This window comes from Stegodyphus dumicola, chromosome 3 (genome assembly GCF_044657685.1).
Source record: "Stegodyphus dumicola isolate Sdum_Otavi_A_Nest chromosome 3, ASM4465768v1".
Classification (NCBI taxonomy): domain Eukaryota; kingdom Metazoa; phylum Arthropoda; class Arachnida; order Araneae; family Eresidae; genus Stegodyphus; species Stegodyphus dumicola.
This window is the reverse complement of record NC_140770.1, coordinates 228,689,554-228,706,731: the sequence shown is the minus strand read 5'-3', so window position 1 is coordinate 228,706,731 and position 17,178 is coordinate 228,689,554. Positions and strand designations below refer to the sequence as shown.

Sequence of the window (17,178 nt, the reverse complement as noted above, 5' to 3'; positions counted from 1 at the left end):
GAAGCGTTTGCTTAAATAGCACTACATTCTACCTTAATCTGAATTAACCCTCGCTATTTCCTTTACATTCTAGCATGAAAGACGTGGATGAAAAGCAAGCAATAGAAAAGTCAAACTTAAAATGAACTATTAGTTAAAAATAAATAGATAAACCTCACAGTACGTTTACATGAGTGTTGGAGATGGTACTATTTAAGGTTAGATGCGCGGACCTCGTGTTTTGCAAATAAAAGCAGCAATATCTTTATTATATGCGGCTTAAGTGTCTGTTTGTTGCCTATAGTTTATCGGTTGCTTGCGTAAATGTACTAGCCAATGGGGTGAAGTTGCCACGGCATTTAAATAGTCCATATATACTGATACTATACATGCAGTTATGATTGTTTCAATTAAATTATCATGGTATTTAAGAACATTTAAATATTTTTAATTCATACAATTGCTTATTATGCATTTAACTATATTTACATATGAATTACCTAGAAACTTGCAAACGTTGATAAATTAAAGCGTTGATAAATCTACTTGGATAATTAATGAGTTATGCGTAGTACATCTAATCAGGTAGGTTTACCCAAACTCCTATGCTAAATATCCTTTCGCGTAAAAAGTTTAAAATTTTGCCCCATTTTATTCCGACATTGTATTTTAACCTGAATTTTCAGCTGAACGCAAACTGAGCATGTCAGGTGGAACATGAACATTTGTTTGCATTAGTAATCATCTGTTTTTGAAATGGTTTACAACTGAACGCAAATTAAGCATGTCAGGGGGAAGGTGAACATTTGTTTTTATTAGCAATCTTCTGTTTTTGAAACAATTTAAGGCTGAACGCAAATTGAGCGTGTCAGGGGGAAGGTGAGCATTTGTTTGCATTGGTAAGCATCTGTTTTACATAACGTAATTTCTTTTAAGAATGCCTACTAGAAAATAGAGCACTGAAGAGGAGAGAAAAGGAGCTAAAGCTGCACAAAAACGGCTTTCTCGACAAAAAGAAACCACTAAGCAGAGAAAGACAAGGCTTGCTTCTTTCTCGGCAAGATGAGCTTTGCACAAATAATTTATTTACAATTTATAATATTTAGAACAGCGGTCATTTCGTATGACCGCCGGGCTTTCTAGTTCACACATATATATAGATAATATCCTAGATGAATGCTTTTATGCTAATGCAATAACAAACTTTCATATTGCAAGATAATTTCTCTCGCCCATGCTGACCTCAACTAATATACCTATAAGAAAAAACCACAACCCACAGAAACTGTGCAGCTTGATTTGTAAACTTAAATACCTCTGCTACACCCTAAAATGACGTATTTAAAGTGCTTGCCAATTCTAGTATAGATCTAGTACCTATTTTGAGGGAATAGTGGTCGTTATTCCCTGCTCAGCTGAATGACATAATCGTAAAAAAACAGGAAATTTGGCCCTACTCTGTTTAAGAGATGACTACACTTCATACAGTACTTGCCCATTGCACTGTATTATTTTTTTAGCACGTTTCTTTATAACCTTTAGATGAAAAATGTTTCTGTTATAAAGTAATTTCTCATCCTTTTTAAAGCTCAAAATAAAATCTATGTTCTTTCAAAATTAAAAAAAAAAAATCCTTCGTGTAATGTTTTGTACATCACAATTTTTTTGATCTGTTAATTTATGGAAAATTTCAATTTACTAATTATCAAAGGTTTATCAAAAATTGTAGTTAAATCGTTGCTTAATTCAATTTTAATCAATATGCATGCATAAAATTCTAAAATATGTTTGTTTCTGCATATAAGTTTTCAAATTTTAGCTTTTAAGCACATACGTAGCAAAATATTACTCAAAAATCTATTTATTTTCTATTGTTTTTTAAATTTTTGAATGGATCCATGAAATTAATAATTAAATCGAAGATATCTTTAACACGGATTTGGGATGAATATAACTTGATTATATATGTTTTTCTGATATGCATATGGAAAAATTGTAAATCTTAATCGGTCTAAAATCTTCTTTAATAGGGGCATAAATCTGAATTTGAATAAACACAAAGGAGTATTTCTGTGTAACTAGAAATTTTAGAAATTTTATGTCATACAATTCCAACATTTTAAGCTTTTATTCAATCACCAACATTCTGATACCATTTTTCGTCTTCATATTTCACTTTCTGCTCCCCTCAGTTCTTTCCACTGTTGCCTTTTGGTACTAAATAAAATTTTGGTGAGCGAAAAAAATGAGTCTGAAGCTACTATACCATGCTCTTAGATTAGTCACAGTATTTTCATTTCTTATAATTCAGGCTATTATATTACAAACGAAAAAAAAAGTATCAAAATAATTTTAACTGAAAATCATTAAAAATACCGTTCTTCAGCTCCTGTAGTAAAAAAAACAATGGCATCCATTTCGATGTTACAATTATAAAATACGTTGCGCTTAAAAGAATTTCTGTTTTCAGTATGCAGAAGGAAAAATCGTTCAGCACGGGGAATAATTTGAAGATATGAGTGTTTGACTTCGAAGGGTAAGTAAGAGCAAAGGAATAGATGATGTTGAGGGATATTTCTGTTTAAAATTAATCCTCAAAGGAAATAATACAACTGATGTAGAAAATCGCTGTGTTCCCGTGTATGCATGGTAGATATACATGTGTATGCATGTATGTACATATGTGTGAAAGCATATGTGAAATTAATGCATATGTATTCACCAATGTGTGCATGTAGGCACTTGAGTGTTGTTAGGTGTGCTGGCATTTGTTTGGTGTACATGCATGTGATGTGTAAACATGATAAACTGTACTGTATATCGCATCTGTATTATCTAGACTTTATTAGTTTATCGTAAGTGATGTTCTCCAGAAACACATCGCAATGAATATAGAAAATCTGTTTTTAGAAATTTTCGTACACATTTCGGATATACGCACGTGGCTGTATATTTCGCAGCGTCGTAACGAAACTTCAGAATATGTTCGACGAACAATAATTTTGTAGGAAGTGTTTTTCTTTCTGAAATGATTGGTATAACACAAACAAAAGTAATTTCTCAAACAATAAAAGCAATAATTTCGATTTTTCCTCATTATTTTTGAAAATTAGGAAACAATTTTGATTATAAACAGAATACTTTAAAATTTCCATATCAAGCTAAAGTAATAGAAATGAACTAGTTTTTGATCCGCATCAATATGCACTCATAAGGATATGAAGAGATATTATTTAATTTGAGAAGGACAGATGGAAATATTATATTTTAATAAAAGTATTTTTAATTTTATCTATGCGATATTATAAATTTGTGGTTCCCTACAGTAAAACTTGCAGTTTAAAGGCCGAAAAGAACAATTAAACAAAAAGTTGATTTTTTGCTCATTTCTGACCATAAAAGTAACCAAGATAATCATTATTGAAAAACACACTTTCATAGTATAAACGATAATTGAAAGGTCTTATAGCTAATGAATTGACATGAAGTTCTCATTTTTATTTATATCAGAGAAAACATCTAAATGTAAACAATTTTAGCCCTTAAATATGTTAATTTAATAAAAAATTAAATAAAATGGAATTTTGCTTCAAATTGTTGCAAAATTGTATGAACATTTATTTAGTACTTAGTGAACGCACCATGTTTCTCAGTTGAACCCAAACATGAGAAATCATTAATTGTACTAATTTACTTAAAACTATCTGGTTTGTCTCCTTATATGCAAATTCAGCACTACGTTTTTAACTCAGCAGTTGTAGCAACGCATTCGCATTTCCATAAATATTTTTGACAAAATATTTTCGGTTTCTTGCATTGATAAAAGTCAGGTGAAGCAGCTAAACATTCCATTACGTGAAGCAATACAGTCAGCAAAGTTTGCCAATTTTTTCGGTAAAGACATCGAGCTATCGTCCACAGCTCTTGGTTGCATGTAATTTTGACTCTACTAGTTGGAAACGCACCACTGACTTTGATGTGGCATAGAACTTCTGTGGCTAGAAGTTCTTTGGATGTGGTATTCAAAGCCACTTTTGTTGTGATCTGGAAAAATAAATTCTACCATTCTGAACTATTTATATTGAATTTTTTCTTCTTAAAAGTAAGCTTTTCATAATTTAATTTTAAGGATATATCATATATTGTCCAGTGCAGTTCAATCTTTTCCTGGTCATACCGAGAGGTAATTTTTGCTTTGCATATAGATGTATATCGGTACTGTTATCGAATAGCAATAACAATGGCATTTTTAATGGTAAAATAGTTTAGTGATTGTTTATGCATTAGAGGTACTAATGCCATGTAGATTGATTATTTTCAGTAGAGAAATAATGCGATCATTGCATAACTTGCAGCTCTAATTTGGAATATGAAGTCAAAACTTTTTTATAGAGTTGTACATTTTTAATAGCAGAACCCTTTATTGGCTCCCTTGTTCTATACTAGAGGATATGTTAGTTGCCTACCTAAATCCTGCGATACATGTTGCCTACATCCAATTTAGATTAAATGAATTTTACTCTGGTGTAATGTTGAGATAAACAAGGGTCGATCAGAGTCAAGATTAAAGTGACTGAACGTCTTTGAAATGGTCTTGAACTGTATAATTTTGATAAGAGGTAGAGTTAATTTAAAATTAATTATTTTCCAAACAGGACCATTCTGTATATGGAAATGATACAGATTCATTATTGGAGTATTAACACAATCCTAAATAACAAAAGCTATTTAAAAGTACCCTGAGAGTAAGCTTAAAAGCAGAATTGTAGTGTAATGAAAATGACTGTACAGTAGTGGGAGCTATGTTACACATAATGAAAGAATCATTTGAAAATATAATCTTTACTCAGAGGTATAGCAAATCGCGAGTACAACCCATGAAGTGACTGTGAATATTTAAAAATGATAGCTCTATTTTTTGAATTACAATTTTGATACAATTTAGAAAAAAATACTACTGCCATTTTTGTGAATGAGTAAACAGAAATAAATAATGCATAACGAATTCTAACCTAAAATAACACACTAACTGAGCTTAAAAATTCAGTTAGTACATCTTCAGAAAGTGTATTTGTTTCTTCTGTACAAAAAACTCTCTCTCTCTATATATAAAGAAATTTCGTAAAGGCAATGAATAGAAAAGAAGCGGATTTTTGTTTCTTAAATGCAAAATTCCTTACAATGAGTGAACTGAAAGTGGAAAATTGTAAAGCATTGAGTTAAGTTATATATAGCTTACAATTTAATTTCTGGGCTTCGATCTTGATTTTGCCATTAAAACGTAGGATATATAAGTGATGAGCGAGCAGACTGTCTTTATCTGGATCCTCTTACGATGAAAACACGTTACAAAGCAAAATGGAGTTAAAAATGTTAATAATTTGCTACTGGACATTAAAAAACTACACGCCAAAGGTAAAATATCGAAGAAAATTAACTAGAATTCTACTCTGAGGTAATAACCATTAACAGCAATGGCTAAAAGACTTATGGATGTACTTTGGGTCTTTAAATTTTCACTGAATCTTTTCTGCCACGAAGTTAACTTTTGTGGCTGGTTTGAAGATACATAATTATGAAGTGCTTTATAACTGAAGGAAATTAAAAATTACACCTAGAAATTCATCTAGTTTCTGAGCTACTGGTATCATTGAATGTTTATTCTCTTTCAGATCCAGAAATTTTCTTTTTCCGAACTTTCTTCATTTGAATTTGCGAATTCAAAGCGCTATGGTTGCTCTCAAGCTGTGTTAAATATTATTAAAAATCAGTTCTGCATTATGTTCATATGATTTTGCAACATACGCATTTTAGACAGAATTGTTATTTTCCGCAAATTTACTACATTATTACATATAAGTATACAATTTATGTCAGCAAAGGGGTTCTTTGGTCACGATAAAGTTGGTATTCGTATAATTTTGAAACGCGTTGTACATAGAACTGAAATATAATTATATTAATAAGCAACTAGTACAGGAAGATATTTTGTATTTTATCTGGACCATCTGTGAAAGTAATGAACAAAAAGTCCACGTAGTATGTGGACCATGTATAAAGAAGTCAGTAGCCAGATGGAAGATTCGCTCTTTATATTCTATAAATAAGAAAAGCGTATTATTAAAATACTTGCATTTGTTATGTAAACATAAATTTCAATTTGAAAATGCATGCAGACAAGGCCTGGAAATTTTTATGAGTATTATTTGTATCAAAAACAGCCGCTTTTTATTTTAAGAGCAGCTTAACTTAATGAATTTTCCTAGTATTATTTGCTGTTTATGTGCAGAGAAAGATTTAGTATACTACAAATAATATTCATAAATAGTTTTAATATGTGAAATACGGCTTAATGTAAATTTTAGTTCCATTTATACGTATTGTTATCTTTAATGTATCTGTAGACAATTGTGTTGTTGGTGTATAATATCTTATTTGTGAAAATCTATTCCTCAGTAAATGACATGTTATGTTTGTTAAATATATTTCATGTTTTATTTCAGTTTATAGTATTTCTGATAAATGATTTAACAGCATAATATTTTCATGAAATAAACTCCGATATCAAAACCACTGCTATCTTTTTAAAATTTAAAACAAAATCATTATCAAATAAAGAATTTAGAGCATACAAATCTGTTTTAATTTTGTTTAAATATTGAAATGTAAAAGAAGTTTTAGGCAAAATACTGTTTAAAAACCACGGCTTTTATAAATATATAATTTGACAAAATTTGTTGATATATTTATCTTTTGTTGAAAAAATCCTTGGAAAGTTAGTTAGTTTTGTTGGAAAATCCTTGAAAGTTGGAAAATCCTTGATTTGAATCCTTCACAAGTTTCTCGTTACACAAATATTAAGAATCAAATAATATTTTTTCATCTTCAGAAACCTTGACTAAAACATGCAAAAATTCATGAACAAAATTTAGGAATGAAATCATTAACTTCGGAACAAAAGACCCACGGCATCTCTTGTTGCAAGCTTGTTTTAATTATCATCGCTTCTTCATAACAATAATTATCAGTCAAGTTTTTATTTGATCTGAACTCAGATCAAATAAAACTAAACCTATACTTAATTGTAGCAAAAAGAATGCAAAAACTAAAGGTTAAAAAAAAAAAAAAAAAAAAAAAAAAAAAAGAAAAAAGAAAACAAGCAATAAACAACAAGAATCCGTGTGGCATGAGTAAATTTAAAGAGTTATAGCAAAGAAGGTTTAAAAGAATCTCTTACTTCAGCTGTGGCAATAAAAATGGCGAAAAGTGACCTACATATTTATGTGAGGGTAATTAAGAGAATTTCGAAACACATTCCGTAATAAATGATAATAAGCGAAGCCAATGGCATCAAAGGTGAATAAAAACCAACTAAGAAACAATTTTTTGAAAAGCTGACAGCAAGGGAGCAATAGAATTGGGATTACTAAGAAGAACTGAAAGTTTTTTTATGAATGTAAAATATTTTTTCGCCTACGGATCTATGTTTTCAATAATTTTGGCTGTAGAAAATCGGGAAATAGACGTTTTTGGACTAACAATGATGTGCAGTGGACTATTCGTAAATTTCCATTTTAAAATTTACGTTTCCTGATCTTAAATGCGAATTTTCAAGGCTGTTCATGTTTGAAGCATTAAGCCGCACTGTTTCACATCCGAAACAGAGTCTTTAAGCATTGAAATGTGGATTTTGCTGGTAGATAAAAAAAATGAAATGAAGATTAGACTTGATTTAATCTTTTTCTTCTTATTCCTCATTATATAAATCATGTGCAATTTTATAACTGATAAATGAGGAAGAAATGAGTAACTATTGAATTATTATAATTGTTTAATATAAAATAGTTCTCTTTTCTTTGTATTGAGATGAAAACATTTTTACGTTTTTAGAGGCGTGGTTAATAATTCGAGTTGAAAAATCTCTGTCAGTTGCAACAGCTCTTACTAGTTGAATTCTTGGCCAAGAGCAGACTTAGAAGTGTAAAGCTTTGAATGAAAATGAAAAAATAAAATGAAGCTCACTTTTTTTAGGAGAACAACAAGATGGTGCGTGGAGGCAAATTAATGAAGATTTATGGTATGGCAAGTTAGATTCAATGCATGTGATCAGAAATGGAAAAGAATTAGATGTCTCGAGTTCAAAAGCTAACTAAATAAGCAGGACCAGTTGAATTCCCGACGATAAGAATCTTCGCTAAATCTTATTATTGTTTCTTTTTATACTTTAGGAGCAAAATTATTTATAAATATAGGTAAACCTGACTGGAAAGTTTAATATTTTAAACAGTTTGGATTTACAATAATATACGCAAATTTAAAAAAGAATGGGACTGATTCATTTATTTACTTTGGTGGAAATAATTGCAATTATTTTGGAAAACGAAAGTCCTTTTTTGAGAAGCAGTTAAGTGAATGAAATAAACTCACCAATTTTCAAATATGAGGAATGTAAATCAGGAAATTTATTTATTGGATATTTCAGTGCACTTGCCATTGGAAATTCGGTAAATAAAGATTTTATAGGGAATGAAAGTAATTTATAATGATAAATTGATATGGAGGGGTAAAAATTTTACAAAAACTACTTCAGAATTTATTAATAAACTCTATCGAAATTTTTATGGTGCAAATTTAATCGAACAGTTAAAAAGAAAAATCTCTTTTTTTTTCATCATTTACATATCCGCAGCTGAAGAAGAAGGTTCTGCTGCAGCCACGAGCCTACAGGGTTACTCACGTTGCACCAATTCGTGTTACTTATTATTTATTAATTTAACGTTTAATTGTTTTAGCTTTGCTGGCACTGTTATCGAATTCTTATTGCTTACTGCATCGATATAGGATGTTAGAGTTGTTTAAAAAGACACGATCTTCATATATCAAAATATAATAATTTCTTAGAAATGCATTGTGGAACATAAACATTTATTATTTCATTGAAACTACTCTTGAATAAATTGTTTTCACGTTAAAATGATGTAAAATCTCTACACGTATTGCATTTAAATACCCTAGCCCTTTTAAAATAGTATTATGTTATAATAAACAGTTAGCCTCACTAGACGTTATTTCATCTCTAAAAAAATTAAACATGGAAAGTGTGATTTTTCGAAGCAGCAAATGTGAAAAATCAAATGCACTGTTGCCGCCATTCAAACCAAGAATCTCCTACTTTTAATAGCTGAGCGTGCTAACTTGCTCATTACGAAGCACAGTTTAGTGTTTGTAAGCTCTCAGCGCAAACAGCACTCATTGATACAATCCTTAACGTAGTATTTTTCATAACTGCTAATGACATTAGATTATTTATGCGTAGTCGAGATTTAGTGTCATAATTGTAGTGTCATATGAATTAGTGTCATAAATCAGTGAGTTCTGGAGATCTCTGTGTGATCATTCATACTGAAAATGACAGCTAATAATTTCATTTTAGTCAAAAACTGAAGTAAGAAAGAAGAAGAATCGAAAACGTTTTATTCTACAAGAATGTCTCCAATTCAGTACTTGCTTTTTTTACCATTTTAGAGATAATGTTTTAAAGCACGTCAGCGTAATGCCGACATTTAACAGTGGTTAGTTCAAAACAAGAGTAGTGTATTTAAAATTCCAAGGTTAAACGCCATCTAATGGACTTATTTTAATTAAAAAGTCACGCAATGAATTTTCTCGAGCCCTCTTTTTTTAGTTTCATGCATGTTTAGGCTTACTGCATTAAATTCATTTAAAACCAAGTTGTTTAATGTTTTACTGTCGTTTGAATTACCCTGTTTACCTATTTTACATCTGAAAGTACCATACTTATATTATTAAATTACATTATTAAATATTATACACTAAATTTATACTGAATGTTAAACATCTGACTGAATTTAAAATAACAGAAATTAATTTTACGAAAAAAATCTGAATAAAAATGTTGAATTCAGATCTATAGATTTGTTTAATATATTTACATTCCATAAATTCTATGTCTTAGATGCTATTCTTGGATGATTAATTTATGATATGTAAAGTTATTTTTTATGTTTTTGTTTATCGATTTTGCAAATTAATATGTTCCCTTATGTTCTTGCAGTTTGTAGTTTCGTGGTTCATAAAAGGTGCCATGAGTTCGTCACTTTTAAGTGCCCGGGTGTTGACAAAGGCGTCGATTCTGACGTAAGTATAATCTTTGACGCATCTTATTTGTATAGAAGAAGTAATTGTAAGAATAGTATTTGTAACGTTTTAATCCAGAGCTTGACGCAAAATTAGATTGTTTAACAAGATAAACTAACAACAAACATACACGGTGGGCCAGAAATGAGACTCCACGTTTGATTAAGGGTGGCATGACAGTATTATGGATAAAGAAAATGAGGTAGTGTCGCTGGAAAGTATCCAAACTGAAGAACAATGCACAACTGTACACACCAGACTGAATATATTGCCGAAAGCTGCTCGCTGTCCTTCCAGCCTTCGACGATATTGCAGCATCAATAATAATGCTAATATTGGATGGTTTTAAGACATTTTCTTTTCTGGATATTTGCTGTTGTAAGTAGTTGTTTCCTCCAAGCAGTTGATGGAAATAATGCTACTTTTTCTCGAATTTAAAAACTTCACAATCGGTTTGGACACTGGTCAGTTATTGACCGAAACATTGCTCAGATCATTTTGAACAATGATCAGTTGTTGCGTGAGCGACAACAATCGTAGATACCCATGTTGCAAATGTAACTTGCTGATGCATATTCAGTGCTATTTTGGCTAATGATATGAGCCTGGGTACGTGACTCTTATTTGAAATGAAAAAGTGACATATCAAATATAATATGTTCACGATTTCCTTTGTTAACGAAAGTTCGTTAATTTAAAAAAGCAGAAAAGAAATCATTTAGGTGAAAATTTAAAACACTTACAGGTAATTAACAGCATAACTACTCCTGCTGATAGAATTACAAGTAATTAACAACATAACTGCTCCTGTGGATAGAATAGTAAACTATCTTTTGGGTCCTCATACTTGCTCTTGAAGCCTTCCAAATAAGTACGCTGGAGGAGTAATGGTAGAAAAATTATAAATTCTTTTGGGATTGTTACTTTTAATTTCCTATGGCTATTGTTGTATCAAGTTTTTTCATGAAACAAAACCTGAATTTAACTGATATTATGGAATGAAATTTGTATGACATTTCTTGTAGCATTTTCCACTCAATTTTTTACACATTTTATTTATACATGCTCCGAAAAAAATAGTAATATATTTTGAAAACATTCCTTTAGCCAGGCATGCAGACTTAGTTGAAAGTGATACCTCGCTTTCTCCACGCAAGCATGCATTATTTCTGCGAATTATATTTGTTTGAAGTATTTTACTGTCTAGAATTAAATCGATAATTACAAGAGTTGAAAACTGTGCCTGCTGTCTTCTAAACTTTTCTTCTGTCTTAAAAATATGTTTTCTTATTTTTAGTTGTTCTTTCCGATTGGTAGAATAACATCATCCTGTCACCCATTTTAGCATACTTCGGAGACCTCCTAATAGTTGAGTAAGCTCGCGATCTGCCATCTATCAGCGCGTGTCCTTGGCGCTAATGAACGTTTCGCTACGTAGACGAAAATGGACAACGTAATTCTGTTCTGCATATTTCGCATAGCGACCCGCGCACACGAGATATTCTAATCGGAAAAGATCAATGAATGTGGGAAAGCAGTCGTTAGTTGGGCATTCCAAGTTTGCTTCGTTGTCCTGCAACGAAAACTTTTCGTGTATCAGATGATGAATAATGAAAAGTGCTGCGCGCGTGTGGCTATTGGGGGATGCCGTTTTGTTGTCTGAAGGTGACTTTCACTGTTGTATTGATTGAAAGAGTAAACGTGCATGTACGAAGTTTGATTTATAATTAGCAGCCGATTAAGTATGAAAAGTAAGGAAAAGTTTTCAAGTTCAGATCATTAAATTATTCACTGTAGAATAACACCTGTTGTTCTTAGAGATCTCTCCTTAAATTTATGAACATAAATTAAAAAAAAGTAATAAAATCTTAAAAAAAACATGTTTTAGTAATCGGTAAAAATCACCATTTGAAAGACTGAATTCCATATGAAATTAGAGAAAAAAGTTCTGAGACTTTTATGATTTGAAACTATTTCTTCGCAAAATTGTATCATTGGACGATTTGAGTTAAACAGCTTTTAGTGCTCACGAAAAAAGTTTAAAATATGCAAAGTATAATTCAGAAAATATTTAGAATTTAGCTGCGGCATAGGAGAAAATATAATTATTGCTTCATCCACTTATTATAAATGCGTTATTATAAATACATTCTAAATATAATTTTGCGAAAATTTTATTTATTTTACTTGATAATTATTTAAACAATATTCAACTAATATATTAGTTTACATGAATTTCCTTAACTGTTTTTGTTAGTTTGTTTTTAAGTTTAATTACAGGAAACTATGCCTTTTAAAAAATCAGGAACACCTTCACGCTATGCTTTCTTTTGTTTCGCCTGAAATAGTAAATACATTTATCAACCTTCATTTAACTGCCCTGAAACGGCTATTTGTACAAGTTGTAATCGTGTTTAGGAAGATATGGAAATTTTCAGACTTAAAAGTATCAGTATTCCTTTGGTCGAGAAAAGAATAAAGATAATGTTGGGATATAATACCATGCTATATGTAACATATTGGATAAGGAAAAGATTCCCGTATTCATCTAGCTATCATAATTCCGAATAAGATGTGAGGAAAAACTGTGTTTGATTGCCAATGTTCTGTAATTAAAAATGAGATTAATTATAAGGTTATAGTAATTGTAGCGCTTGAGAACATGATTCTGCTCAACTTAAGCCCTTTGGAATATTGCTTTTACTGGAAAGTGGCTTATCCTTAACATGTTCACGATATTTTGCTTTCTTCATGGCGTAACGTTCCTCAGATTCTTCATGGCAGACATAGTTTTTGATAAATATTCTTGTAATTTTTAAACTTTATTCAATTTCTATTTGTATAGTAATTTCTACTTGATGTATATTTCTAGATGATTTTCTGATGACATTCACGATGTTGTTCAATCAGAGAGGCAGGTAGCCTTTATTTGATTACGTAATGGAAATATTTGGTTACTCAGCTGAAATCTTACTTAGTTGCTTACTCTGATTTTATACTTTTATGAAAAGTTCCTCAAATGAGAATCTAACATGTGGTATTATAAACACGTATAAATTTATAATAATATTGTAAAGACATATAATACATATGCAAACACGTATATATACTAGTATAAATGTACATAAAAGAAAAATATATTCAATAAAATTTACAAAAATGAATAATTTTGTCATTTCAATTACAGTTTCAGTGTGTTCAGTTTTATGTCAGTTTTCCACCATAAATGTTTTAGAAATTTCAATTTTTGTGCAACATAATTTTAATGTTCTGCCTATTTTTCTGATTATTATTTTATAAAATAATGTGTATTAATTTAATAACTTAATTCAAAACGAATACTTTCAACATGAATTTCAATTTACTAAAAGTGGAATTTTATGCTGTCGCCTGGTATGTATTAAGCTTGTATGCAGTACAAATTGCATTGAAATATTTTCGTTATAGAGACTTAAATAGTTCTGTGTTATTTTGTTTCTTTCAAAGATTAAAATTAATTTCTGCCGAAAAGTTGAAAAGCCTTATTATTAAGCTAATGAATCCATTCAATGTAATAAATGAAACATTTAAGATGTTATTGATAATAATATCTCTTGGTTTCTTAATTTCTTGTAAATATTATGCATTTGAGTAAAAACAACTGCCCTATCTTCAAATGAACTGTAAAAAATTGATGTCATTGAGAAATATATCTTTTATATAGCTATTTTATTCAACTAGTTTTAACAAATAAACTTAAAAAGGGAAATTTCTTTAGCATATAATTCAGGGATTTCTTTGCAAAAATATTTCAATCTGATTGCTTTTCTAAAAATATATTTAAGAGAAGAGAGAATTTTGAAAAACCCTAGAAATACGTGAATACATGGCAGTGTTCCTAGCTTAAAATTCACTTAAAAATTTCCTTTGTCAGCATATGGACATGAATTATGAAATTGTTACCCCAAAGCAAAATTAGAAAGCATCAAAAAGTATTTCTTGTGATATATTTCACTGGGAATATCAATATCGCTTTTATCTTGTCGATCTACGTAGCAATTAAAAATGACCTCGAAAAGAGGTATAAAAGCTTGATAAACTGGCTGTATGTTTCTCTGACTCCAAAGTAAATGCCAATTAGTTTCGTGATCCGAATGCACATACCTACATGCGAAGGTGGATAACTAAATTAATACATCCGACACGTCTGTTTACAATTTCTCTGTGCAGTGCATCTCAAACAGAAATTCCTGCGTGTTTCCTGCCTTTTATTTTGAGGTACCGTTTACTGGCATATGGAACATCGTGTTCAAAGCCATAAAACATTCAGAGCATGCAACGCAGAATAATAAAAACAACCATATACTTTGCATGCAAATTATTTCTGTGCACAACATGGTACTGTTTCAAGGGCGTAATATTTCAGAACGCAATATAAAGACGTGTCAAGATATTTCAGAACGCAGTTTTAAGATGCGTTTAGATAACTTCCTTATCATATAACTTCATGCTTAGAGAATGCTGGCTAAATATGAAGTGACGAAGGGCAAGCATTCTATGAATACTATTGTATTGTCGGCATCACATGAAAACCATAAATTCGCAATTCCTGCTGTTTTCTTTTCTAATATGTATTTTACGTTATTTTTCGATGTTTTGCGCTAAAATAAAAGAGAAGCTAAGTATTTGTGAAATAAATGTACGAGGAATTGTGCGCAGAGGTCGTCTCACTCTCTCTCTCTTTCTTTTATTTTTTTAAAATTTAAAATAAGAGTTTGCTTTTGCATTTAAATGTGCTTTCCATTAAACAAAAACTGAACATTTTGAATTTTGACGTGGTGACGATGTCTTTATATTCTAATCACTATGCAGGTTAGTATGTGGGGCAATGCCTTTTGGTAAATAGCTGGTGTCCCATATGCCTGTGCCCGTAATCACTATACACAAAATTAGGATTACTCTTAACAGTGCCCAAAAGTTTTTTTTTTTTTTGGAAAAATCTTTGCTTTGGCTAAATTGTAAAGTACATACTCTTACTTAACAGCATAGTGTTAACTTATCTATTGTTTGTTATTTATCGCTCGCATAGAAATTTATTCTTTTGCAATAATACGTACATCACAAGTAAAGTTCAAATTAAAGGGTCGTTTATTCGTGCAAAACTATCAAATTCAGAACGATATTATTACAATTATAAAGATTCGTTTCAATATTTAATGTCAAAACTGTTGAAAGGTACACCAACGTTTATAGCACTTGGTAACTGTCAAAAGAACTACATTTTGCACTAACTGTTCTCACTACTCTGACTTTCTTTCTTTATAACTGGAGCAATGTTAATAATGAAATAACTGAAATAACTTATATAAATAAAGCTCCTGTTATGTAATGTAGTGTTCTCCATTTCAAACTTCATGGAGCCCGAATGTGCGAACTGAAAGCAGCTGATGTGCTTAATTTTTTTTTTTTTTTTTTTTTTTTACCAAAATGAAAAAAGGTTTTCTTTTAAAAAAAATATTTTTAACAAAACTAAATTTTAAATTTTATTTACTAAATATTTATCAAATCATACATAAGCATAATAAAAATGACACAAAGGGAAAAATGCCAATTTATATTTATTTTTTATCTTATTTTAAAGATTACTATCTGCAAGAAATTTCTGATGGTTACACTTTGTATTTCAAATATATTTATAGCTGAAAATTAAATTTGAAGCCTGACATTTATTTCAGGTATGGCTAATTGCTGAATAAACCACTACATAGTAACTTACTTAAACTAAATATAAACAAATTACGAAAACGTTCTACATGGAACAAACTTTTAGAACAAATAAACGACAAAATATTATCCTTTATGTATTAAATATTTCTTTGACACATACAGATAAAATACATGTATTATCTCTATGTAAATAAACTTCTTCAATTCTTTACTTACTACGAATTTTCCCTACAACAATGTTTCGATTTTTATGAAATTTGTAACCTTGGAGAAAAAATGCATGAAACTGTCTTCACGAATTGTAGGTATTCATCGGTCATTTGTTTTATACGTGTTAGCTTTAGCTGGAAAAAAATTCGCATATAAATGCATTTCCAAAAAAAGGGAACGAATTATTCTTGCTGAAAAAAATCGTAATTGGATGTATTTATCTTTTGACAAATACTAAAAACATTTAACCAATTCTGTAGGTTCGAATCTTTGAATAAGATTTATATTACAGTGCGAATTAATTAGCTCCATTTGTGAATTTTCTGTGTTTACTTGTGTTTATTTTTTGATAATAAAATTATAACGAAAATAATAAAAAATTGGACTTTTTCAAATCATTAAAACTATAAATATTTCTTTATATTCTTATCATAATAATGAATGTTAAGACAATGCTGTTATAAAATATTTTGTAATTTTATTATTGAATCAAATTTTATGTTACGTAAGCGCCAAGAAATCATACACATCTGCTTTTAATTATATCAGCCGCAATCATATTCATTATAGCAAAATCAAAACTCTTATTAAGTGCTGCATGCATTCCATTCAAAATTGCCTTCGGGACTCCTTTTTTTAAGATCTGCAATCCTCTGCATGTAATTTGAAGTTTCTTAACTGCAGTAAATAATCCATCAGAAAAACACCGAATCGTTTTTTTACAAGATACTCAATTCCAAGTTATCCTTTTACATTGCAACAACTTCTTGAAGTATTACATCATTCAAATTATTCTCATCTTTACTACTATTAATATTACTCTCAACCACTATTCACCACTTTTAGAACTCATTTTATATATTATTAACCACTTATATCATAAAATGAAATTATTTCACCACGGCAGGCTTTGACAATAAAATCTAGCACATAATCCTTAAAAAAGGCATATACTTCAGTAAAACATAAACAGCTGGACAAATATCATATAACAAAAATATTACAAAAATACAAAGTACAAAAATACATATAGTATAAAAATACACAGTACTCACGAGAAGTACATAATAAATAAAAAAATCAAACTTAGAGTTAATTTTAGCAAATTTTCAGAAATTCTTTTCG

The 17,178-nt window shown here is 30.0% G+C and overlaps 1 protein-coding gene across 1 annotated transcript in view; it reads left to right on the top strand.

Annotated features, from left to right (window-relative positions):
* The window catches only part of Pkc53E (Protein C kinase 53E), a 154,695-nt gene that overhangs the window by 65,676 nt on the left and 71,841 nt on the right, over positions 1–17,178 (top strand). Inside the window, exon 3 of the mRNA XM_035349877.2 lies at positions 10,055–10,137. Coding sequence (XP_035205768.1) covers positions 10,055–10,137 — 83 coding nt within the window. The remainder of the gene's footprint in view (positions 1–10,054; positions 10,138–17,178) is intronic.